General features: G+C 37.6%; 1 protein-coding gene across 1 annotated transcript in view; it reads right to left on the minus strand.

The window, feature by feature from the left end:
* The window catches only part of NHSL1 (NHS like 1), a 286,939-nt gene that overhangs the window by 16,474 nt on the left and 243,816 nt on the right, over nt 1–26,649 (minus strand). Inside the window, exons 3-5 of the mRNA XM_060240165.1 lie at nt 23,912–24,033; nt 10,370–10,562; nt 4,450–4,581 (exon numbers count right to left, since the gene is read on the minus strand). Of these exons, the coding sequence (XP_060096148.1) occupies nt 4,450–4,581; nt 10,370–10,562; nt 23,912–24,033 (447 nt within the window). The remainder of the gene's footprint in view (nt 1–4,449; nt 4,582–10,369; nt 10,563–23,911; nt 24,034–26,649) is intronic.

Below are 26,649 nucleotides of genomic sequence, written 5' to 3' on the forward strand. Positions count from 1 at the left end.
TTTTGTGACCAAATTCTATTGTGATGACATAGAAAGGGAGAGGGAAAGGCTTTGCTACCTAAAGTGTTGCAAGCCACTGCCAAGGAAAATGCAGCCGTTTTGAAATGCCTGCTTGGAAGCTGCACTTGAAGTGTTTTTATGGCATGTCAGATAAGGAGCCCTTGCCCAGAGCCTTTCAGTTCTCTTAATTGTTCACTGCAACTGGACTGTGAAACTAAGGGCATTCTTCCCATAAATTTTAACAGTGGCTTAAGCCACAGCCCATTTGTTGTTTTCCTTGGCATACAGTTCAGTATCATGGAAGAAAATGGATGCTTAGGGAGAGGTTAATTACAAAGCAGTTCATAAAATGTTAACTGGTTTTCACTGTACCAAATTTTTAAAAAGCAAAATACTACCTTAGTGTATTTTGCCTCCTTCTATGGGAATTATTTTGGGTTTTTTAGAGCAAAAACTTAAATCCTGATCCCACTGAGCTCAATGAGGCTTTATCAAGAACATCAATGCAGCCAGAAGTTCTTTAGCATTTTTCTACTACAACAGATTCAAGCAAAAAATTACATTATACTCCTTTCCTGCTCAAAGCAGCCTGATCAATCAAAAGAGTAGTTTCATTAATGGTGACAGACATAGACTTCAGCCGAATAATACACTAACATGGGAAAATCTTGAAATTATATATTTTGGAGTGAGAATGTGGCCAACTGGCACAAAGTCTTTTCGGTTTTACTCCAAGCATGGGGAACAAGATAAATCTGCTTGAAAATCTGTTGCAAGTCTATCTTCTGTCCTTCAAAGATGAATCTACACAATCTATTCACATGCCAATTCCAAATATCACAGGACCCTATGGGTCACATATGTCTAATATCAAAGCCCTTTAATTACACAAAAGCAGTACTTAAAAGAGAAGCTTGCACAACTAATGACAATCTTTATGTGCAATGGTTAGTGACTCACCATTACTGTAGCTAGTAACTAGGAGTGACATTCGAATATAGTCTCCTAAATAGACTCTGTAGGAATTTTACAACAGGCTATTTTTGTCAGTTCATTATTTACAACTCCCAGTTTTCTAATTTATCACATATACTTGATTGTTCAGAAATGTATTTTAATGTATTTGTTGAGGCTTCCTTGGGAGGTGGTGGGCTCTCCTTCCTTGGAGGTTTTTAAAAAGAGGCTAGATGGCCATCTGACAGCAATGAAGATCCTGTGAATTTAGAGGGAGGTGTTTGTGAGTTTCCTGCATTGTGCTTGGGGTTGGACGAGATGACCCAGGAGTCCCTTCCAACTCTATGATTCTATGATTTAAACGATTTTTACCCTGCTTTCCTCAGAGAGACTTGACACAGTGGACATAATGTAGTATAATGCAAAACATAAATGCATCTTTTTAATGATCTACTAATATTTTAATGATAGTTATCTACTAATTTTTTATGATCTACTAATATCTAGCCTATTAACTGATTTAAAATTATGACCCTTTGTTAAGAGTATTATATTTTTGACACTGATCTGACCCCAGATTGCCCAACTGAAAGATTAGATGCCAGATCATATTAGGAAAGTTAAAGTACATGTTTTCCTTGGCTGCATGTCTAAAGAGCCACACAGCTCCTCAGAGAGTGCTTACATGGCAAAAGTACCCTTCCTTGCTATAGCTGCAGCATCAGACGTTGCCCAGGCTCTTTATAACTAGGACTGGTAGCCACCCTAATGTTACCATACACTGCTCAGAAGCAGTATAGCAGTGTGGTAGCTACACTTACGACATCTCTGCAGCTCTTTAAAGTTGAAAGTTTCTGGAAACTGTCATGCTACAAACTAAAGATGACTGCACAATTCAGTTAGGTCAGATTTCATAACTAAAACTTGTTTAGCTCAGCTTTTGCAACTGAAGTGACTTCCCCACCATCAGGCTGCTCACTAGATTGAATCCCATTCCAAATGATGTTTGATGGACAGCCTAAACAAGTTCGAGTATGAAACCTGATCCAGGCACTCAGAAATGGCTCTCTAAGGACCAAATTAGATGAGATGGGCATTCCTGAGCTCACTCTGAAGACGCACTGCCATTTTAAAGAGTAAATTCCCACTTGGGAATTCTTTAAACCATACCACTTGGGTGAGGGTGGGATCCTGCCTTTCCCCCAAGTGGTTTTTCTGACCTCAATGCCACTTCAAAACATAATCATGCCACTTCAAAACATAATCATGGGCTCGATCTAGACTGGTTTCCAATGGCAGAATTCTTGCCTCTTCCATCCCACTGCAGCTCACTGATCTTCATGAATTGCAACTCCTGGAGGTAGGGGTCTCTGAGGTGTGTCATGGGAGGGGGCAACCAGCAGACATTGCCCATATAGTCTGGATCCAACCCAATAATTTCAATAACCTCTGAATCCAACCCAATAATTTCACTCTGAAAAGCTAATTAGCTGAAGTATTCCGTGAATATTTTCATATGTTCCAAAAACTGGTCCAGATTAAGCAGCACGGCAAGCATATATCACATCCACATAATGTGATATATGGAAGAAATCACCCTTCAATAAACCCAAGATTGTAATACCACTAACTGCCAGCAGAAAGTACTGAGCTCCATGTGCTCCATTGTCTTATTCCCCATCTTCTCTGCAATTCACAAACACATGCACTTTTTTGTCAACATGGGACTGGGGGTTCCAGGAATTACTCTTCCAAGGACCAAGAAGGGGAAGGGGAATGTGGCAGGAATCCACACGCATCATATTGGCAGTTGGTTAGCTACAATCCATAGTAATGAAGAACTGCAGCAAGTGTGAAAAACTGACCCAGTACATGAAAGGATAGGCCACTCCCATACACCATCATGCAGCTGTGTACTCCTATGATGTTTAATCTGGCAACAGTTGCATTCATGAATCACAGATGCCACTCCTGAAAACATCTACATTGGGCTTATTTAACGTTAGACCTCCATTTTCTGAAACTGGGATTTGGTTTCACTAATTTGAAACACAGCTCACTGTACTGACCAAAAGGGTCAGTACAGTATGAAAAAAACAACAACCCAATCTCTCATAATTCCCTATATCATTATGGCAATAAATTGCTTTAACAACTTTAATTTTTTCATGCGGAAGTACACTTAAAAGGATCTAATTGGGGGAAAAAGCTGTTTTTATACTGAAAATAGAATTGCATGTGATGCTCAACAGTTGCCAAAAATGGCAGTTCTGTGTAGAGGCACCCCTTCTCTGACTCCATAATATTTAATCCGGTTTATTCATGTCATTTGCCAGGGGTTTTCCTGCCATCAGCAACTAGTTATATGGAACAATAAAGGAAATGTGACAGGCTAACTAAAGTTTATGAAGAAAATAGAATGGAAATCTATACCAGCATGCCCTTTCTGGTAACATCTTTATGACAAGCATCACACATTGTTGTCTAAAGGGCACTTGAATAAAAAGTGATGTTTTGTTTACTGTTGAAAACCATTATGCTAGTTTACATAAATCTACCTAAAAATAAGACCAAAAACAGTACAACCAATCTGCAAACCCCAACAACAATTCTACCAAATAATCCAGGCAAGAGCTCCAGTTTTCACTGACTAGGAAATTATTTGGAACCAGTTCTGAACAACACAGCCTCTAGGCATATATTTTAAAATGACAATAATGTATTTTGGAAAGATCTAAGCATTATAGAATTGTTGGGGAGAACAAAGGTCTACATTAGTTTGTGGGTCGTTGATGGATGGTAGTGAAACTGGCAGGGCAACAGATTCAGAAAGGATGAGTTATTTATTTTACATTGATATATATCATCAATTCTTATGCTCAGGGCTTTTTTTTGAGCAGGAACGCAGTTCTGGCTGGTTTGGTGTCAGGGGGTGTGTGCTAATATGCAAATGAATTCCTGCTGGGCTTTTTCTACAAAAAGCTCTATGTGAAACAATGGTGACATCAGGGGGTGTGGCCTAATATGTAAATGAGTTCCTGCTGGGCTTTCTCTACCAAAAAAGCCCTGCTTACGCTGATATCACCTCATATAAGAAACAGAATATACACCATCCCATGTGACAGACTCCCAGATTACAAGAATGAATTGCAAGAAGGAGCCTGGTACATTGAAAAATAAATTCTGAGATAGGCTTTAAGTACATATAAAGAAAATGTAACATCTGAAAAACCTTTTACAGATACCTGTAGATCCAGGACACAGTTTCTAAAATAATAGGTTTTCATGGATTCAGTGAAATCCGTTAATCAGAATCTTTAATTTACAAGGGGGTAAAGTGTTCAGGTCTGTCTTTGTGATAAGACATACATTTATTTGAAACTTTTAACAGGCTATCAGACTGTACTGGCTTCGTGAGCACAGGGAAATGTTTCCAGTCATGGTATGCAGTAATTATTATTAATTGTAATGGAATACAGTTCTGATGAGCCATACCTAGCTCTCTTTGGATGTTGTCAGGGACTCCTGTAATAGTCTTTCTCCTTTTCACTTTCTTCGGCCGCCTTACCACAGTGTCTGTGTAAATCAGAGACCTCCGTATGCTGGCTTGGCGGTCAAAATTCTCCCCTGATGTACAGTAGAACAAGCAAAGCACCATTACTTTCAAGCACGCTGACATCATGCACTTTCTTCCACTTGCTTATTGTAGAAATGAAGAAAAGGCATTAATATATGATGTTAGCTAAGTCTTACAGAGTAGATACAACACATTGCCCCCTTTAAGACTCATGAACAGAAAGGACTAACTGTCCCATGAAGACTTCTGTTTCAGCATGTCAGATTTTCACATATTTAAGCACATCAGCAAGCTCTGAGCCATGGTGTCAGATTCATGTTGTATGACGGATCAAGGGAGGGACAGTGTGTGTTGTTACTGCAAATAGCACACAAAAGCTTTTATCTGTATATATATCAAGTATGCAATGAATGAGAAATTAACATGCTCACTGCATGTTTTCATGTTTGTCAGCTACAATTCAAAGCATGCTAAACCAGAAGATTAAATAAATGTCATTTTCTTCCATGTAAAGTCTTAATGATTAAAGCTATGATTAAATGTTTTCAATAAGCCATTCTAGGGAGTTTTTTGAGAAGGAAGAATGGTAGACTGCAGTAAACAGGCCTAAAATGTGCCATTTGGAAGGAGATGGGGGTTAATACAGAGCTTATGTAAGTGCAAGAGTAGAATGTGAAAAATTTCAGGGTTGCACAGAATTTTAGAGGTTTTAAACATATTCTTTCTGTAACTCTGAAATCTATTATATTTAAAACAGGATTTTTTGTTTTAAAAAGCTCACTCTAGATAGCTTGTTATGATCAAGAAGAGTATGTGCTACAACGAAGAAAGCCTTATAGCCTTATAGCTGACTATGTGCTGTATCATAACTGAACCCAGTGGCATAAGTTGAATAGCTTTTAACAAATTCACTTTCCAATTAATTAATAACTTGGCCATTTTCATTTATTTAAAATACTTTAACCTGCCTTTCCTTTCACACGCTCCCCCAATTTACATTCCTCAGATCTGCAAGACAGTTAATACAGACATTTTCATAGGCAGAATTCTAGCTATATTAAGGCAGGGTAAAATTATTGTAACAAAGGAAGAATTTCAGTTTTTTAAACAGAAATAATTTTATTTGCATCATTCTTCTAAGATTATTTTTTAAAATCTTCATAGCCAAGTTATTTTTCACTGAAAAGTGACTTTGGTACATGCAAGAAACTGCTGTTAATGTCATACACCTTCCTGGATCAGGAAAATTCATCAGGGCACATGACATAAGGAAGATGAGAGAAACACCACTGAATTCAAAAGAGCTACACAGTACATACTACACAATACATGTAGCATGTTGACTCCTCCAGAACAAAAAAACAAAGACTAAATACAACAGTTCTAGTCTCAGTTGCCATTTGCAAAGGAACAGTTTTTCCATTCATAATATTAGAGCCCAAAAGTTATTTTTCTCTGTGAGAGTTTTGCAACTCTGCAGCAGCTGAGATCAGAGTGAAGTGTTGAGAGTTCTTATACATTATAAGGATTCAGACAATATGGCAACATCCCATTCAACATTTCCTGGGAGACTGATCTTTCTTTTCTTTAAACAACAGTTCTCCCACTTAGCATCACAAGAATTTCTGAAATGCCTGTGATTTTCCAAAGTAGCTAGCCTTTGGTACAGGCTTGGAGGGGTGGAGGATGGACACACAGAATTAGTTACATGGTTCTGTATATTGCACCAAAATGTGTGTGAGTTAAGGAAGTAATGGCAAAAGATTTTTTAAGTTAGAAAGTGAATACAGATTTCATTTCCTTCCCCAGTCAGTGACTGTAATAATTTTCTATGGTGAGTATTATCCTATTCCTATGTTTTACCAGTTCATGTGACAAAAGTTATCTTCTTCACTTAGCAAGATGTTATAAATGAATGTTTATTGAGTGGTAAAATGACACTTCAGTACATTAAAACTTTGTAAATGATTGTTTCTAATAAAATGGTTGTCTGAAATCACATAAATTAAGGCTGTTAAGGACACATGAGTTTGTGCAATCAGCAAGTTTTAACTGTGTGATAAAAATTTTACACTTTAAATTAATTTAAACACACACACCCATTTTGATCTACCTTCTTTCATTCCACTTTGGTAGACCATTTATACACTCCCTTAAATGCATCTTGTTCATCAAGGAGCAGTCAAGTGAAGTCAGCAGTGTTTCTAAACACATGCTTCAATAATATGCAAAAGGAATTCCTTTATCTTTTGTGTCTCAGTTCAGCACAACGATGCCGTCAGTCTCTATCTCCTTTCCACAGTAAGCTCTGCACTCCCTCAGCTGACCAAAGATATATGTAAAAATGCCTCACTTATATTTCCCCTCCCCAAATACTTCACATTTCTTAAATGCTCTTTAAGTCCACAGGGTTTGAATATTCTGAGTTCTGGCTGGCCAGTCAGCAGCTAGTCAGCTTAATGTGGCGCCCCATTGTTTTTAAGTTTCTCCTCCCAACAATATGTCTTAGAGAGCACTTACAGATTAAACTGAAGGGCTCTTATCAAGAGAACAGTCACGTAGTATTTTCATAATTCCACCCTCTCCAAAAGACTCCCAATTTCGTTAAAAAGCATTTTAAATTTCACAGATAGCTTGTTTTGGTGAGCAACCCAGACCCACTACAATGGAGCTTATAGATAATTCTGTCTTCCTATGTAAAATGAGGCAAGGAAACAAATACATGCTTTCTGATATTTAAATCCACTCAAGGGTGACCTGGAAATAAAATGTTGTAATCACCCCTCCACTACCACTCTCCACACTTCCTCTCTAATGTAAGTAAATGTAATTTTAAAATCAGATTCTGATCAACATGTAAGCTGAAATCTACTACGTTTTTCAGCAGGACTTAATTGAAACAAGAGAGGACCTGCAGCAAAATATTGTGATTTACTTTGAAGCACAATGACTATGGGAGAGACTCTTGCTAGCTGTGCCACAGCTCAGTGGTAGAACATCTGCTTGGCATGCTGAAGGTCCCAGTGTTCAATCCCCAGCATCTCCAGTTTCACATCGCCTACCAGAGAGTAGGCGATGTGAAAAACCTCTGTCTGAGACCCTGGAGAGCTGCTTAATCTAGCAATACTGACATTGCTAGACCAATAGTCTGATTCAGTATAAGACAACTTCATGTGTTCATGGGCAGGCCTTGAATTCAGCAGGAGCTCACAGGAGTGAGCTCCTGAATCTTTCTGATAGTTCCCCCTCCTCCCTACCTTGACCATTGAATAGTAGTTGCAGCTGCATAACAGTCCCTGGGTGAACAATCTCTCCACCACCTATTTTTCTACAAAACGACCCCTGTTCATGGGTATGCCTTATTGGAAAGATAGGGACTGCTAAACATAGAGATGGGCACAAACTGACTAATGGTCATCACAGATTTTGGCAGGTTTGTAGTTCACAAAATGATGTTCATAAACTGAAGAACCGCCACAAACTTCCATGAATGTTGATGCAATTCATGGTGGTATGTGAAGAGTAGAAAGCAGGGGTTTATCCCTGTTTTCTGCTCTTCAGGAAAAACAGCTGAACTCCCCACTGCTCAGCTGTTTGGTTTAAATGGCTCAGAGCCATTTCTGCAAAAAGCCACAGTGAGCAGAAAGCAGGGGATTAAACTTTAAATGGCTCACTAATTGATACAAACCAGCTCAGTTTGTGAAGAGGTGTGCTGGTTCAACCACAAAGTGAACTGAACCTAAAAAATGTGGTTCATGCCTATCCCTGGATGAACACGTCTCTAATGTTGTATGGAGAAAGGTCTGGGAGGGGGTGGGGTGGGAAATGACAGTCATTTCCCTTTCCTCTCATCCAAAAATCATCTACTCAATAATTCAGTCTAAGACAAGATGCCACTAACCTTCATTCGCAGTGCAGATGGAGAGGAGATATTAAACTCCCTACTAACTCATGATGTTATCAGCTATCATACAGCAAAGGAAGAGAACAAGATCCACCACTGCTAAACCAAAACTGTCAAAACACTCAGAAGCCAGTATGTTTATCTGGTTCCTGTCTGCACTGGAGTGAAAAGTTCTGGGGGAAAGAATCATATTCCAGGATATCATAACTCATTAGGGCTCTGGGCCCTTTGCTGTTTAAGTTTTCCTGGGAGAGGGAATACTTTGCATACTTTTGACTCCAATCCCAAATGACCACTCCAAAAGATCCATGAAACTATGGATTATAGAATTAAACTGCAAACCTCTTTTCTTAACATACGGATCATGGAATTAAACTGCAGACATTTCCTCTAAACACCTGCTCTCTTACATAAGCCTGCTTTGGCAGGGAGGGCGGGATATAAATATGAAAAATAAATAAATAAATAGCATCTCTCTCTGCATAATATTGTTTTCCTAATACCATCTTGAATATTTGTGCAACCTATTTTTCCAGCAAGGTAGAAACTGGTAGAAAATAACTTGATGTTAGCTTGTGTAACTGATTAATATATTTTATTTTTCCCATAAGTTGTGGCATTTCAGTAGTTGTTTTATTAAACTAAAAATCAGTAAGGCTAATTTGAAAGTATTCTACTGAAATTTTTTGCTAATAAAAAGATACTACAGTTTAGGTTAAATAATAATCAGTAATTACAGAGGAGAAATTATTGTCCAGGTTAATAATTAATTAAATAAACTGGTTTAAAATTTTACATATGGTACCTAATCGGGGGAAAACTAGTGCACAATAAAAAATCTATGGTGCTTAAGTGGAGTCAGCCACCTGAGCAATCCAATAATGGCAGAAAAGTTTAGGCTTCCTTTCTGAAGAAGAAGAAGATGATATTGGATTTATATCCCGCCCTCCACTCTGAAGGGTCTCAGAGTGGCTCACAATCTCCTTTACCTTCCTCCGCCACAACAGACACCCTGTGAGGTGGGTGGGGCTGGAGAGGGCTCTCACAGCCTTTTTAAGGACAACCTCTGCCAGAGCTATGGCTGACCCAAGGCCATTCCATCAGGTGCAAGTGGAGGAGTGGGGAATCAAACCCGGTTCCCCCAGATAAGAGTCCGCACACTTAACCACTATACCAAACTGGCTCTCCACTACACCAAACTGAAGCTTAATTTCAGTGAAAAATACACTGTTTTCAGTGAAAACAGGTTGTCTCAGGATGACAAATTTTTCTCAAAAACAGTTCTTCCTCCTCCAGTGGACTGAGAATGAATCAGTTTTCTACCTTTGCATGCTATCAGTGACCCTGGAATTTTGCAAGATCAAGCTGTTCTTAGCTGTGTAAATTTCTATTATTAAAATTTCATCTTTAAAATTTAGCATTTTATAAAACAGCCAAATCTCTAAAAAAATTTCCATTGAGATCTACAGAATAGCAATATTAAGAGAGAAAGGTTGGCTTCCTCTTCAATATCCCTCTACTACTTGATATCCCAAACATTTTTCTGCTGTGATTGTACAGAATATAAAATGCCTAGTTTGATTAACTTTTTGCAGTTTCAAATATAAACTATTCTAAAATTTTAAGAAGAAAAATTCTAGAAGCTATCCTGATTTTCTTAGAATGAAAAACACTTCTGCATATAGTTAAGCATTCAACATCAATCCTTATTTGGACACCCATCATTTTTTAGTTTTGAAGGCCCTGGCATGAAAAGTGTTCCTTTGCCAATATTCATTTTGAGCTCTTAAGAGAAAGGAACGATTTTTCTATGAAGCATAATTACTAATTTCATCCATTTTTCTGATTAAGTTTTAATTATCTCACAAAATAAAAATATCAGATTGAACACCTTTGTTCTTCCTCACCACATGGCAGCAAAATTAAAAGCCTACCTGTAACATTAATAGGTATAACATCAGTTTGGACTGCCTGTGCCTGCTGTCGCATTTTCTCTTCTGGTGTTGGTAATGGAAGTGATTTGGTCCAATTTGTTTGAGTGTTGATATCAGATAAGTCATTTGAAGTTGGTGTTTTGGGTCTCTTGATGCTAATAAGTTTTTCCTTTTCAGGAGTAGGTGTAGAACACTAGAAAAAGAAATACATACTATAAATTCCTTGCAGTAAAACACAAATGATAAAACTGCTATTCTCATTGCAAAAATAAAGTGCCCAATACCACAATAGTCTTGATGTTTTCATCTTGGTTACTATTAGCAAAAGAAAATAATCAGATCCTGTTCACATTTATATATGAACTATTCAGTTGAAAAGATTACAACCAATTCCCCACTAGCCTTGTTTCAGTCTCATTGCTCCTTTTCCTGAAGCGCTGCTGCTGGATTTTGCACAAGCTGCCCCAGGGTGGCGAGTTGCCCCACCTCTTTTCAAGTTCCCTCTGTGGCAGAAACCAGTTTTCGGAGGATCTTGCCTGCTGTGGAGAGAACTTGAAAAGTGGTGGGACAACTCACCGCCTCAGGGCAGTTTGTGCAAAATCCAGCAGAAACGGTGGTGGGAAAAGGAGCAATGAGACTGGAACAAGGCTAGTGGGGAATCAGTCTACCACATGGATTAATGTATATAATTTTAAGAAGTGGTCTTTGAAACTTGGCTTAAATGTATTTATAAAGGTACTTTGAAAAAAGCTACACTTAACCAAAACAAGGTCTCGGTAGCAAGCTATCCTTCAGTTCATTACTAGGAATAACTTGTTAAATACCAGATACCTAACCAAACACCTCCACAGTTCACAAGCTATGTCCATAGCAACACACAATTAGCGGAAGAGGCCCATACTTCTACCTTTTCTATTAACTGGAAGGACATAATACAAATACACTTCCAAATGATGTACCAGCCTTCTGAGCTGATTGCTGAGGGAGGGGGTCGTGAAGGCAACTGTCCTGTGTTAGTCCAAACTGAATGCACAGTGGGCACAAAACTAAAGGAAGCAAGCTGCTAGGACAGGTGATGCAAGGAAGGTTTTCTGCCTGAAATTTATGTTACTCCAGTATAATCTTGGGCTGAATTCACACAGATATGTATCTTGGGTACACTGATATTACAAGATAACAAGACATCCATCGATGCAGAGATGTGGACAGAATATCTATGTGGAAGCACTTTTCAGAAAAATATCCAGAACTTTATTTTTCCACAGAAAAATTTCCTTTTTAAAGGATAACAACAGTGAATAGATGCCAGTACCAATGCAGTATCAGACAAGTTTGGCAGTTTCAGATTTATAATTGTTTTTCAGGTGATTATTCCTAGAAACTGTGTGGGATAATACCTGTATCTTCTATTAATTTGTAAATGCTGTGAGAGATAAAAACACAAATACTCTAACAGCCCAAATTAAAAATGAAGTTATAAATTAATTGGCTATGCCTGTCAACCCAAAAACAAAGCTAAATAAAAAAGGTAAAGGTAGTCACTTGTGCAAGCAGCAGTCGTTTTCGACTCTGGGGTGATGTCGCATCATGACGTTTTCATGGTAGCCTTTTTTTTAAATGAGGCAGTTTGCCATTGCCTTCCCCAGTCATCTACACCTTCCTCCCAGCAAGCTGGGTACTCATTTTACCGACCTCGGAAGCATGGAAGGCTGATGGCAAAGTGGGTTCATTCTGAGTCAGGACAGTCAAAGAAGGGAAGATGTGTGCATATATTTTTATCACAGTCAGAGTTCTGTAGTGTTTGAGAAAAGGTGTCTGCACTTCCCATTAAATGTTAATTAGAAAGCATGAACCAAATCTTCCAACTGCCAGGACAACATACTATTAAAATCAAATCAAACCAAGTACTTTTGGAGATTTGAATAGAACAGTAAAAGTTACACATAAATCTCTTCCACTCATTGAAAACAATGGCATTAAAGGGTTTAACTATGGATGGATTTCATTTCATGAATTAGGTATAGTTTCCAGACCCTAAATATAACACATGAAGATCTCCCATATTTCAAGTAGTGATCTTAATATGGAGCCATTAAAAATCAGTAGTTCATCCCTGATAAAGAATTTGCAGGTATCTTAGTCGATGCGGAAAAGGCGTTTGACAATGTTAATTGGAACTTTATTAAAGTGACATTGGCCGCGATTGGTTGTGGTGAAAGATATCGCAGAATGGTCGAAGCGGTTTATTCGAAGCAGGCAGCGAAAGTGAGCTTCAATGGAGTGATGTCCGACTCAATAGAAATAGAACAAGGTACGAGGCAGGGATGCCCGTTATCTCCCTTGCTCTTTATTTTGACGTTAGAACCGTTAATCAAGAAGATTAGAGAAGATCCCCAAATTCAAGGAACTAGAATAAACAACGTGGAATTCAAGACTTTGGCTTTTGCGGACGATTTAGTATTTACTTTGGAACAACCTATTTCTTCGATAGTTTTTTTGAAACAAAGATTGAGAGAATTTGGAGAAATATCTGGTTTTAAACTGAATGTTTCCAAGACTAAAATTTTAGTGAAAAATATGGTGAAAGCCCAAATTGAATCCTTAGAACAACTTTCAGGATTTAAGCATGAAAAAAAGATAAAATATCTCGGAATTTATTTGACAAGTGACTCAAAGACTTTGTATAGAGACAACTATGAAAAAATATTGAAAGAAATCCGCAATGACTTAATTAATTGGAAAGACCTTCAAATATCGTTTTTAGGTAGAATTGCCACAATAAAAATGAACATTCTTCCAAGAATTTTATTTCTCTTCCAAACAATCCCAATTATTTTACCCAAACTATTTTTCCAGCAACTTAATTCTATGACTAAGACGTTTATTTGGCAAGGCAAGAAGGCCAGAATAAAATTGAAAGTTCTACAAGACAGTAAACTAAGAGGCGGTCTTGCTCTTCCGGATTGGAACTTGTACTATAAGGCTAGTTGTATTGCAAGAAAGATGCAAGAAAATACTGGACCCAAGTTAATATATGGATTCAAAAAATCTTGAATATACATATTAACCATGTGCCAGAGTTGTATCTCCTGAACATTTGTAGACAAAACTTTCCTATGATAAAACTGAAACTGCTACTGTACATAGTTACTATCGCCAGAATACTTTATGCCAAGTATTGGAAGATTGACAGAATTCCTAACAGAGATGAATTTATTAACAAGCTGTTGGACGCCGCAGAATCTGATTTAATGTCCACAAGATTAAGAGATGGTAATGTCCAAAAATGTCAGGAGGAATGGGACCCTATTTATAAATGGGTTAAAAGTAAAGGTTTTAGCATGGAGTAACAATATTTTCCCTTTGCTTTGCAAACCCTCTCCATCTCCTAGTGTGTTTGAGTGGGTGGTTGTATAGTTGTTAGATTTATTATTGTGTTTTGAATGTACTGCGCATAGAAGTGTCATGAATGCTCTGTTTTTTTTCAATGTATTGCGCATTGATGTGTTCTTGAATGTTTTGTGTTTGTAATTTTGATAATGTTGATGGTATTTGTGCTTGTTCTATGTCCATTTCTTGTGTGTCAATGTGTTTTCACTTTTTGTGTGTTAATTCCTTTTCTAATAAAAACCCTTTAAAAATTTTTTAAAAAAAATCAGTAGTTCTAGTTATACAAGCTTGAAGAATTCCATTCAGATCTTGAAAGGTTTTTTTTCCAAAGATACTGAAACACTTATGGCAGAAATATCAGAAAAGCTAAGATAATAGGAAGACCAAGTAATGAAAAATCTGGGTGGAAATACTGTGATCATGAAATCACTATGGAACAATGGGAGGAGGTATCGGCCTCACCTCCATTTAAATCTAGTGTGGTTGAAATAAAACTGCAATTTTTTGTTACTCTCATTATGGTATATGACTCTGAACAAGCTAACCCATATGATATCCTCAGTGAAATGTTTTTTGTTGGAAAAAATTTGGCTCTCTATTGCTTGGCCTTTTGCCCTAATCTACGTGGGTTCAGGTGAAAATTTTTAGAACAGGTTCAAAGAATCACTAACCTAACTATTTTTAAATGGGGGGCATTGATCCAGATTGTCTACCTCATAAAAATGAAATTGTCTCCTTTCTTCTCTCAGCAGCTAGAACAGCTGTAGCAACTAGACAGAAATCGAATGAACCTCTTGACTTAAATCTCTGGCATAAAAAACTATGGAGTACCTACATAATGGGCAAACTCTCTAACAATATTGACCAACTTGAATGCCCTCTTTTTTCTTATAGTTTCTTGGCTGTCTGGTTTAGGCTTCCCAAGCTCCCGCTGGGGGTGGGGTTTTCCCCGGTTTGGGGGCCCCCAACCCACCAGCATGGAGTGGGCTGCCAAGGGGATCCCTGCCCCCAAAGAGCCCCATCATGCGCAGCGTGATGACATCACCTGGAAGTGACATATCGTGCCAGGCACACTGTGTGGAAGTGCTCTAGAAATCTGGGGAAAACCATATGGTTTTGCATGGGGATACTATCAATTTGGGAGAAAACTACAGCACTATAGAGTTTCCCCCAAAATTGCAGGAGCGTGCCTGGCACAATACGTCTTTTCCAGGTGATGTCATCGCATTGTGCACAGACAGAAACCGTCTCGGGCTGGCAGCCGGTGGGAACTTGGCAACCCTAGTCTGGTTTCCTATTCTAGAATATCTCATTTCACAGGAAGCAATCCCTAATATAATTAATGACCTTTCCTTATGGTAGAGTTTTTTACTACTACTGATCTTGGTTAATCACCATTAGGTTCTATATAAGCTATAGGTAAATTTCCTTATGAAGGTTTCAGCTTTACAATCATTTATACTAGCTAATATTTGAATTTTACTGTGCTTTATATTTGAGTTATGATCATACTGAATAGTACATATGTACTCTGTATATCAAGGGTGGCCAACAGTAGCTGTCCAGATGTTTTTTGCCTACAACTCCCATCAGCCCCAGCCAGCATGACCAATGGCTGGGGCTGATGGGAGTTGTAGGCAAAAAACATCTGGAGAGCTACCATTGGCCACCCCTGCAGTATATGATGGTTAAACTTTGAAAGAAAAAAAATCTGGGGGAAATTGTGCTTCAGAATACATGATTTTGATAGCTATGTTAAGAAAGCTTTTTTGTATTCATTTGTTCATTCAAGTGTATATAGTCTTAAAGAACAATTACAACAAAGAAAATGTGTATACTATGTTGCCACCAAATCATCTTTAAAAAACAAACAGTTGAACTGTTTACAGTGCAATCCTAAAGTAAGTTACTCCTGTCTAAGCCCATTAATTTCAATTGATTTAGGCTAGAGTTTGGCATAGGATTGCACTTTTAAAAGCAGAAAAATGCAATAAAGCAAGTCACTATAAATTGTTTATCTTACTGCTACACCCAAAGAGGCTTCTTTTTCTCCTAGACTCATGTGTGGAGGATTGGTGCTGCTGTTCAATAAGCCCCAGTAACCTACTTTTCATCTGGCTGGTTGACACTGTCAAAATGAATAATTGTCATGCTACGTTGACCCTGTATTGTATTCAAGAACCCAGCTGCCATAAGGCAGTCACCAGGGGCTGCTTGAACATGACAAGAGACAAAGATGTAAATCTGTTCTATGGAACCACCCACAAAAAATCATATCACTGCAAAAAAAATTCTATAAATACTTCAGAGGAATTTGAATGGCAAATTCATAAAAAGAAATCTACAACAGAACTCTATTTATTTATTTTATTTTATTGGATTTATATCTTGCCCTCCCCTGATGGGCTCAGGGCAGCTAACAACAAATAAAAACAACATAAAAAATTAAAAAGAAAATATACAATAAAATTTAGTAAAAGTACCCAATGGAGAAAATTAATGAGGTCACCATTTGGCCAGTAAATTGACCATTCATGTCTGTCTAAAAATTTTACAAATTATTAAAATTAGGTATTATATTTAAATGGTTTGATTCAACCCACCTTGCCACTGTTCCCTTTACCAATGGTGCATTAGATAACTAAACATTTAAGATCATAGGATTCCTTGAAAAGATAAATGCTTTACTCAACTGTCACCTTTTTTTTTGTCCAAAAACGTTTTTATTGAATTTAATAAACATACAAATAAAGCAATCAATGACTGTATCTGCAATCATTCCTTGTGTATAAGTATAGCATACCAACAGAAAACAAAATATAAATATATATACAAAATACAAACAAAACAAAACATACATACATTCACACACACATACATAATTGGCAGCTGAATTAAAAAATAAGTACTCTGTCCATATATTAATTACATCAAATTAATAATGTCATAATATCTACCAGGTATACATGTACGCATCTGATCTACAGGACCAAAAGAAAATTTAAGAAATGGAAGCCACTTGTACATCAGAGATTCGTTACTTTCTGAATTGTTTATATTGCATAAACTATCTGCTATCTTGTCCATAGCATAGACCTCCCAGATTTTAGCATACCAGGTTTTAACTGGAGGAATATTGGGAGATTTCCAAAATTGGGCTAACACCATTTTAGCAGCAGCTAGTAAAAGGGATATCAGGGATTTATTGAGAGAAGTAATAGAAAAATCTTTCCAACAGTCAAGCAAAATGAGTTCCAATCTTAAGGGTAAACTATAGCCCGTGATATCCTTGATTTTCGCCACAATTACTGCCCAAAACGACTGCACCCTCGGGCAAGACCACCAGCAGTGTATAAATGTGCCCACCTCTCCACAATTTTTCCAACATTTGGAGGATTGATTTATCGCCATATGGCTTAATCTCTGAGGTGTTAAATACCACCGAAACAAAAATTTTTGAGTTTGTAATTGTATATTCAATGATTTTGAAACAAACGAAGGAAATGACCAGATTTGTTGCCAAACATCCTCCTGAAAATTAATTGAACTATTCCTTTGCCAAATTTCTTGATAGGAACTGTCACCTTTACATTCCCAACAGATACAAGAAACAAAATTTCAGTGCTATCTCATCTGTGTACATAATAAGAATGGTTGTGGGTAGCAAAGCAGATTTTCAATCAAAGCGTCAACTGTCAGTCGGATGCAACTAGTTTTTCTGTTCATGTTCGATTTCCCTCCTTGTAGCAGCCCCCATTCACTACAGCTATAGTTCACAAAGATACCATGTTATCCAACACAATTTTTTGACTAGTCAAAGGGAGTCTTCCCATTTTCACCAGTGGAACAAACTAGCAGTATCCAGCCCTGAAACTTCAGAGCTTGTAACATCATGAGCACTAAGTAGCTTTAAGAGTCAGTCACTCCTACAACCCTTTGTAAAGTCAACTCCCTCTTCAACCATTTTTTCCCTTCCCTGTTATTACGGACTAAAGTAAATCTTCTGTACCTTAACAACCATTAGAAAAATAGTCAAGCTAAGAGATTTCTTATCACTGCTCAGCAATCAGAGAAATCAATATTGTAGACAAAGAGCGCTAAAGTAATTTTCCTTATTTCATCAGGGGGAAATTCATAACCTAAAGGGAATGGAACAAGACTGTTAGTGAAATTCTGTGTAATTCTCCCCCCCTCAATTATTTACCAAAGCAGAATTGAGAAACTGAAGAAAGATATAATTTTTTTTTGTTTGGATGATGTATACAATTTGCAGAACACATTTTCGTAGCGCTAGCTTTGCCTCTATGTTAATCTGCATAGCTCTGAAATTAATTTGCTTGCTTTAGTGGCTGAAATAGTAATAATCTCTTTTCTTAGTTTTATTTTCTAAGTTTGGCCCTTCCTATATACTTCTCTCTAATATAAAAAGCTTCAGTATGTTCTAGAGGGAGGTCTCCGAGAAATCAAGAAATCACATGTGGCAAACTCATTCTCTAAATATCTCCCCCTTAAAGCAAAGAAATATCTTTCACCATGCAACCATTTCAATGAATATACCTCCTTGGAAATCATCATTATGGCAAGTGTAAGCAAAGAAATCAAGGTTTAAATAGATCTTTGTAACACGTAAGGATAAAATTAATTTCACTTTCTATTTATCATTATCTTTTAACATTACATCTTCAGGTTTAGCACCAATTTAACGGGCAAAAAATGTATCCTGATCAGTCAAAATATGACATGATTTTTGTGTAAACATAGGCAGTGTGTTAATGTCAACAGCGATCCCATTTGGTTACTCTAATTAGATTTGGGGTTGGTGTAGAACCATCTTTGATATGGCCTTTACCATATCCAAATAGGTCTAGGATTCCATTAAAAATTTACTGCATTTCCACCAACGGAATACAGCTTTCTTGCCTCCCCTCTCCTGATGCAACCCCAAATGCTCTCAGAAATGCTGTTCCTGTCCTATGGTGAACCCCAAGAACAGCACAAGGCAGAAGGCTGCTGCAAGAGGAGGAAGATTTCCCTCACCTGTACACATGGATCTATTTGATAGGATCCAACCTTGGGGCTCCTTCACTCTCATTTACATGGTGGAGAATGCAGGATAAAACCCAGGGAAAAGTAGACTTTCTTTCCCATAGGAGAGATCCATACTTACTACAGAAAGCTGACCACGTGTACTGTTCCTTTGAGACACATGAAACTAGAGGAACCTAATGGTTTCTTTCATTCACTCTAAGGAATTACAAAGCAACACATACTCAAAGAAGCATAGTGACATTACAAGACTTAGCCCTTAACCAAGCAGTAGGTTCAATATCTATTCACATATTTAACATTTAAAATGGGATTTTTAAGTTCCAGTAGTGTTGTTATCCAGTTCCTTTGGGCCTACTTGAAGACCAGACTCAAATCCCAATAACAATGACAGAACATAATATCTTTTTAATGAACTAAAGCTGGAATCAGATATTAATTGCACTGAATTATGACCAAAGTCTCTCTCTCTTCCATCCTAGATACAAAATTACTTTCCAAACTTGTGATGTATAATGTGATTTGCAATTACAATTTTCATTAATTATTGTGACAGATACAATTATCCAAAGTTTATTATAAATTTAGTAATCATTCTTAAAGTCAGTTTGGGGAAACAGCTGATGTTAACAAATATGGAGGGTTACAAAAACAATCATGTAAACAAACTGAGGGTTTGGGGTTGCTGAAAAAAAAAGTTAAAATGAAAAGAATATGGAAAGTAAATATTATTGCAAGACTTTTTTTTAATAAAAGGAAGATGACAAATAATGAGTAAGAGCACAAGACTTGAGGATATTCTAATGGGACCAGAACATCAAGCTGCAGGCATTACAGCTGGATGCGCCTACTTTTTGGCTAGGTACCTTGATCTTCCATGGAATCAAACAACAGCAGATGCTAAGGCAAGACTGAGGAAGGCAGTCTAACAGACTAGACTGTTGAGTGAGAGAAAAAAAGAAAGAGAATGAATGACAAAGAAAAAAGAATGAAAAACACCCATATACAATAACACAACAACCACATCAAACATTTACATGATACAAAAAGATTCGGAAAGCTGGGAAGCATTTCTATGTAGTGTAGATGTATTATATGAGAAAGCGGAGTACATCTGGAATATCATAGTTCAGTTAAAAGGATATATCTTGGGGTTTGGATGGGTTGTTTGGAAGAACACCAGTCAAAAATGAAACAGGCTCACAATGGAGAGACATAAACAAGTGAGTAAATGAAATAACACTATTTTAAAAGTATTATCCTGTGTTAGAGTCATTTCATACACTGCAAAAGGGTTATACACAATGTACCTTCTCCTTTCTCCAAGCCTTTGATTTCCTTTTGAGTTTGTGGGGGAAACAATGTGTGAACCACAATGACAAACACAGTGATGGCTTTATTATGAAGCACTTTTAATATTATATGGATTTGTTCATTGCCAGAAACAAGTGACAATGGGAATGTCACAGCCGAGGGCCTAGACATGAGAAGAAGAATCTTGAACCATCAAGGATGCTTACTAATACAGACCCACTTCTTGAACCATCTAAAGAAGCAGTCATTAAGGTATCCTTGAATTAAGATGAAGAATCCCAACAGAAGATGTACATGAAAGTGTTTTCCTTGCCACCATACACACTTTCTCCCTGAAAACTCCTTCAGCTACAGAAATCACACACACTTTTACTTGTTGTCATGTGAGGCAATAGGAGACAAAATACCTTGGTTGGAAGGCACAATTCATAAACTAAGATCTGGTCCTTTAACAGAGGTTGATTTTTGCCAGGGAAAGGGGCTTAGAATACACACCTCCCTGAGTCCTTCAGGCAAGCCCTAACCAAGCATACAAGTTGTCCTGCTCACTAACCTAGGGCCTAGCCTTGGTTTTGCCTACAGCTTCTACAGTGCACTGTCCCAGGTCCTGATGTAGAAAGCTATGGTGACCACAATTGCCTGCCAGCCAAAATCTGCAATCCAACTATGGCTAGAATTACTCCATGCCTCTATATCTGACCCCTGGGTAAAAAGTGAGAGCATAAAAATGTCTGAAAGGGGAAGGGGTTGGCTGGTTAGATGTCTGACTTATATTGCCTTATTCCTGTTTCCTATTTTGTTTTTCTCTCTTATTTCAGCATTATATATTTTTATAACATGAAATATGTCCATGGTATGTCCTTGTTGGATGCTTAACTGCTATTAAATGAATAATAAAGCAAAGTTTCAAGAAGTGTCTGGCCTTTGAGATGCTTTATCTTCAATGAAAAACTGCAGCATACAGAGAAAAATTCATGGTTGTGGATAGATCACTAGGTGCCAAAAAGTAATTAATGTGCCACAAGAGGAGCTGAGATATACCTTGAAACTGAAAGCCATTGTGTTATGTTCCGCAGAAATAGCAGGAATGTACAATATATATTTCCCCACTCTCTGCCAATATACAGGCAGTAACATCATCCCAAGGGAGGGAACTATATGACAGGATTCCCTGATACATGCTATAGCCTGCACATCAGGCTAGAGTAAATCCCAGAAGAATCTCCACTGTCCAGATAACAGCCTCATTCTTAAGCCAACTGAACGAAGAGTAGGTGGGATGCCAGGATGTGATATGAATAATCTATCCTGCAGTTGGAAAGAGGATTCCTCCCATTTGAGCTAATGAGAAAAAACAGATGAATATAATAATACAACAATTTTTACACATACCCCTCACCTTCTTATGCCCTAACGCAGGGGTCCCCAAACCCCGGGCCCTGGACCGGTACATAGCCTGTTTCTAAGTGGGCTGCGCAACTGCCCCCCCCGTACAGCCTCATCGTCCCCCTGCGCAGCCTCGCCGTCCCCCGTTTATGCCACTTTAAGGCCGGGGAAGGTGCCATGAAGTACTTTCCAGGCCAGCCTCCCCCGCCCCCTGCTAATCAGCTGATCAAATCAACGGGGAAAACTGCGGCAGCAGCTGTGAGCGACCGCTGAAACAGCTGTGCTGCCATAGGTTCCCCTGCGGATTGGATCAGTTGATCGGCGGTGGGGGGAGGTTGGTCTGGAAGGTGCTTCACCTTAAAGTGGTAAAAACAGGAGGCGGTGAGGCTGCGCAGGGGCGGGTGGTGAGGCTGCGGGAGGAGGCGCTGCGGGGAGACCAGCTGGCTCTGGGGCCGCAGTGGGCTGGCCAGCCCTGGGGCCGGTCCTGGGATAAAAAAGGTTGGGGGCCTCTGCCTCAACATATTGAAAATTTGAAGATACTAGATTGGAAAAATAACCAAATAAGGTATGTTATATTTAATGGACAGAAATTGCAATTAAGAATAATATCATTTTGCAAGTAAATGGAGAAAAGGCTGTTCCTAATTAGACATTATGTGTTTTGGACTTTAACCAAAACTATTATTAAAGATCATTCATCTGGACAGAAAGAATAATTAAAACCATGTATTTATAAGCTCACTAAAACCTTTCAGTTAGAATCCTAAAAGCACACAGGGTTTTAAATTTGCAATACATTGAAATGATGAATGGTTCTAAAGTATTATTTAAAAGTTCGCAGACTACACATAACACATAACTATTCATCTTTTTTCTTTTTCAGTAAACTATTTTTGGAGCAATGATGATTATACAATGCTACAGGATACATTTCATAGAAATGTAGTCAGTGATTATTGTGCTTAGTTATTAAACTATATTAGACTTGAAATTACCCTTAGTCTGTAATCTTCCCCAAATATAATTTATCAAGTAATAAATTGTTCCTGTTATTATGGTAAGCAACCTAATCCATAAACCATCTAAGATAAAAATATCTGAATTTCAAACTCACTCAATTCCAAATATGTTTACTTGAAAGTAAATTATACTATGTTTGCACAGAGACACTTGAAGAAGAATGGGGCTGCAAGCATGTCGCAATCAATGTTCCCTCTAAACTGCAGTCTTGTGAGCAAAAATTCTACTTTTTGAGCTACTAGCATTAAAGTGGTGAGCTACTGGCATTAAAGTGGTGAGCTAGTGTACTCTGGGGCCATCTTTCCTGAGCTAATGCAAAAATGTGTGAGCTGGAGACTAAAAATCTGTGAGCTAGTTCACACTAACTTAGCTTAGAGGGAACACTGACTGCAATATGTGTTTAACCATGGCTGAGGACAAGCTGGCTTAATTAATTGAATCCTCTGTGTTATGCCTATTGTTTTCCATGTACTGCTACTCAGCCTTCAACCTATGATAAAATGAGGTAAAAGGTAAGAAATAATAGCTTTTAATATGGTGCTTTTCTCAAGTAGTCAAAGTCCTCCACATACATGAGTTTGATCATCAGTACAATAGTCAACATCACCTTGAGGGGGAGGGGTTAATAAGGCTTATTAGTGGCTTATATATACCAGTAACCAGTTCACAGCTGAAGTGAAATCTGAACTATGGGTTTCCAAGCCCATGATGTGACAAATAGTTAAAAACAACTACAAATTACTATATACTAAGAATACAAAACAGAACACAATAGTTCCATAAGGGGCCAGTATTACCAAGAGAAGGCTTTATTTACAGGAGATCACAACAATATGAAATAAACCAACTAACAGCAAGCAACAGACAACATAATTACATTAACGCTACAATTCTAAACAATGGTCTAAAAGAGTATAAAATTCTGTACAGAATTTTGTTGTAATGCTCTCTTGTATGTGTGAGAACAGACTACGAAAGACTAAGTTTGCCGTTTATCTATGACAACAGCTTTCACGAAATGCATACTTGAAATATAATATGTGAATTCTGCTCACTGTATTTTCTACAGAACTACCATATTTACAAAGCGATAATAGCAGTGTTGTCTGCTTGTTCATAAAAGCAAAAACTAACCTAACCTGTTTCAAAATCAGAGCTTTCATCTGTCATACAGCCAGGATATTTGCACTCTAGTTTGCTGTGTAAACTGAACCACTATAGAAGAACCAAAGTAAACATTTTCAAATAGAACACCTCTAAGAGTAAGGGCATAGTCTCTGAATAAAGCATATTGTGCACACACTTTGTGTGTATGTATGTATAAGATTTGATTTTGTACTATCTATCTAATATATAACACTGTTTCTCACGGTGTCTCTACCTTACCTTTTGTTCATCTTCTTCATCTTGGTAATTTCCACAGATCGGACTGGAAGAGGAGGAAAAGGTTGGACCCTGAGAATAGTACTGAGAACTTCGGTAGCCATCTCTCCGGAGTTTGTCACATTCTGTGGGTGGTGGAGGAAACAGGACAAAAAGTTATCACTAACTCTCATTACTATATTTATTTTATTTTTTTATTTATTTATTCGGGACTTATATCCCGCCCTTCCCACGAGTGGCTCAGGGCGGCTTCCAACAGTTTATCAAGCATAAAATTAAACAATTTTAGGTATAAGCAATTAAATAATTAAACAGATAAAACCTTAAAATATCTGCACCAGCAATCGCCATAGTGGCACACAGGTGTGCTATGGCAACCACAGATGGTTCCTGATGTCCTGTTACTTCTTAAGTAAAAAATCTAAAACCTTTTGACTGAAACAGAAAAAGGCAAAATGCTACGATTATCCCATGGAGGCATATTGTAACCATTTGGCAATAAACACAGACTTTCTTATGTCTCTGGGCTTGACAGCCTCTCCCTGTTGCCATGCAGGAAGCAGAGTCCCCCCCAACACCCATTCTTTGGAAATTGAATCCAGTTCTCAACCTCCAGGCAAACAGCTGGTGCTGTCATTCTTCTACCTCATCTTGTTTTTTAGAGATCCCGAAGCTGTGAGGGAAACTGGAGAGAGGCATGGGTCAAAATGCGCCCACACAACAACTGATGGGGAATTGATTGCTTGAGCCAGGGAAAGTAGAAGCTTGGGGGCGAAGCAACTGCTAGTAAGGAATTGTTTTTGAGTCTTGCATACTTCAGTTATTTGTAAGAGCTTCTCATACGACAGTACATTACACATCCAGGGATGGTTCAGATATAATGTCAAACCATATGCAAACAATTCCAGTGTTCATGCCTGTGCCCTCCAAACCAGGATCACAGACCAGTTTCAAAGCATCATTTCTAACTGTGGCTTGGAGTTAAATCAAGTGAGGTTTCTGGTTGGAATGTTACATCTGACACACTCCAAGCTTGCCCTTAGATTTTAACCCTCTGTAATCTCTAAAATAAGCCATTCTATTTGCAGCCATTATAAATTCACATGCTTTGATGAAAAAGACTTTGAAACCATTATACTACCATAAACTATGCTTTTATACAACGTAAGAGGTAAAAGCATTTACTATATACATGGCAACATAGATATGAAAACATAGATAATATAAAATATACGAACAAACTTAATTTTTGTTTTCAGGAGACAAAAACTGTCAAAATAAATGGACAAAGACCTTCTTGAAAAATATAGACTGGATTGACAGATGGCTGTCTGCTGTTCCCTTTAGATGGGAAGATTGATGAGGGAGGGCTGCAGTTTTATTCTCCAATCTGGTAGACTTCCATAATATGCTTTAAACCAGAGGATGGATGTTGCTCACTACTCAAGCACCATCTGCTAAGCAGCTTTGGCACAGACTACTGAACTAACCTCTCTGCATGGAGGGGACAAAAGTTATTATAACATTTTCCTAATAATACCTAGAAGACATCAAAAATTTTAAAAATCTGCAAATGAAATGTGAAGTGTGGTGATGAAAAAACCGAGTAAAGATGAAATGATATTTCTGTGCGTTTTCCAACCAACTCCCATAGCATTAAAACTGGCCAGAATCCTATCATTTCCGTAGAAGCTTCCTATTCTGTCTACTTCCCTAATTGATATTCAGTGAAATATGGCTAAAGCATAAACAGACGCTGGAGCATAAGGGAAAAATGAAATCTTTTTTTTTTTTAGTATAACAGCATTTTATTATAGAGAACAGCTGATGTTCCCCATGAGATTAGAGATCCCTCCAGCAAACTGAATATAGATAGCAGAAATCATAAGATCTTGTAAGTGACATGTGATATACTATTGCAGGCCAGGATCAGCTAAAATATATATTTAGCCTCAGATAATGAACTATCAGTTGGGCCATATTATGCACTTATTATACATATATATTATACACATTGACACATGCAGATATAGATACCTATTCACACAGAAACAGAGAGAGAAACACACATACACATACGTACTTTCCAGACATTTTGACTATGTGCACAAGGAACCTGCCAGCCTCATGTATTGGGAGAGCATGCTACCCACAGTCTTCCTTGAAAGCGCAGCTTCTGTGAGAGCTCTCTCTCTCTTTTTTTCAACAGTATAAACTTTATTTTAATTTTAAAGTTTGGTTACAATATTCAAAGCTAATAATCATAGCAGAAATAGCTACAATTTTTGTTACAGTTATAATTAATATTCCTTTCAGAAATAAAAACAAATCAAGGGGAAAAAAGAAGCATTATTGATATCAATAATTAAAATTAAAGCACAATGGGTATTTCCATTATTATTATTATCTATATTATTTTTTGTTTTAACCTTTCCAGAATAGCTAAAGTAAAAGAGTTTACACTTAATAGGACTAAAAATATAACATCTTTCTATATAGCATTCAACGTGGCAAAATGTTTTGTTCAGATAAGTAAGTTATCACCGGGTACCATACAGCAATAAAAAATGTTTCATAATTTTCTGTCAAAGGGGTTTGAGTCTGAACAGAAATCTGAGACATTATGAAATATTCCCACAGTCTTTGTTGCCAAGCTAGGATAGATGGGGGATTTTTATCAATCCAGTGCTCCGCCAGGATGATGTGTGCAGCAGATATTAATATATGTACTCTTTCTGAAT

Source organism: Heteronotia binoei, chromosome 1 (assembly GCF_032191835.1).
Source record: "Heteronotia binoei isolate CCM8104 ecotype False Entrance Well chromosome 1, APGP_CSIRO_Hbin_v1, whole genome shotgun sequence".
In the NCBI taxonomy this organism is placed as follows: Eukaryota; Metazoa; Chordata; class Lepidosauria; order Squamata; family Gekkonidae; genus Heteronotia; species Heteronotia binoei.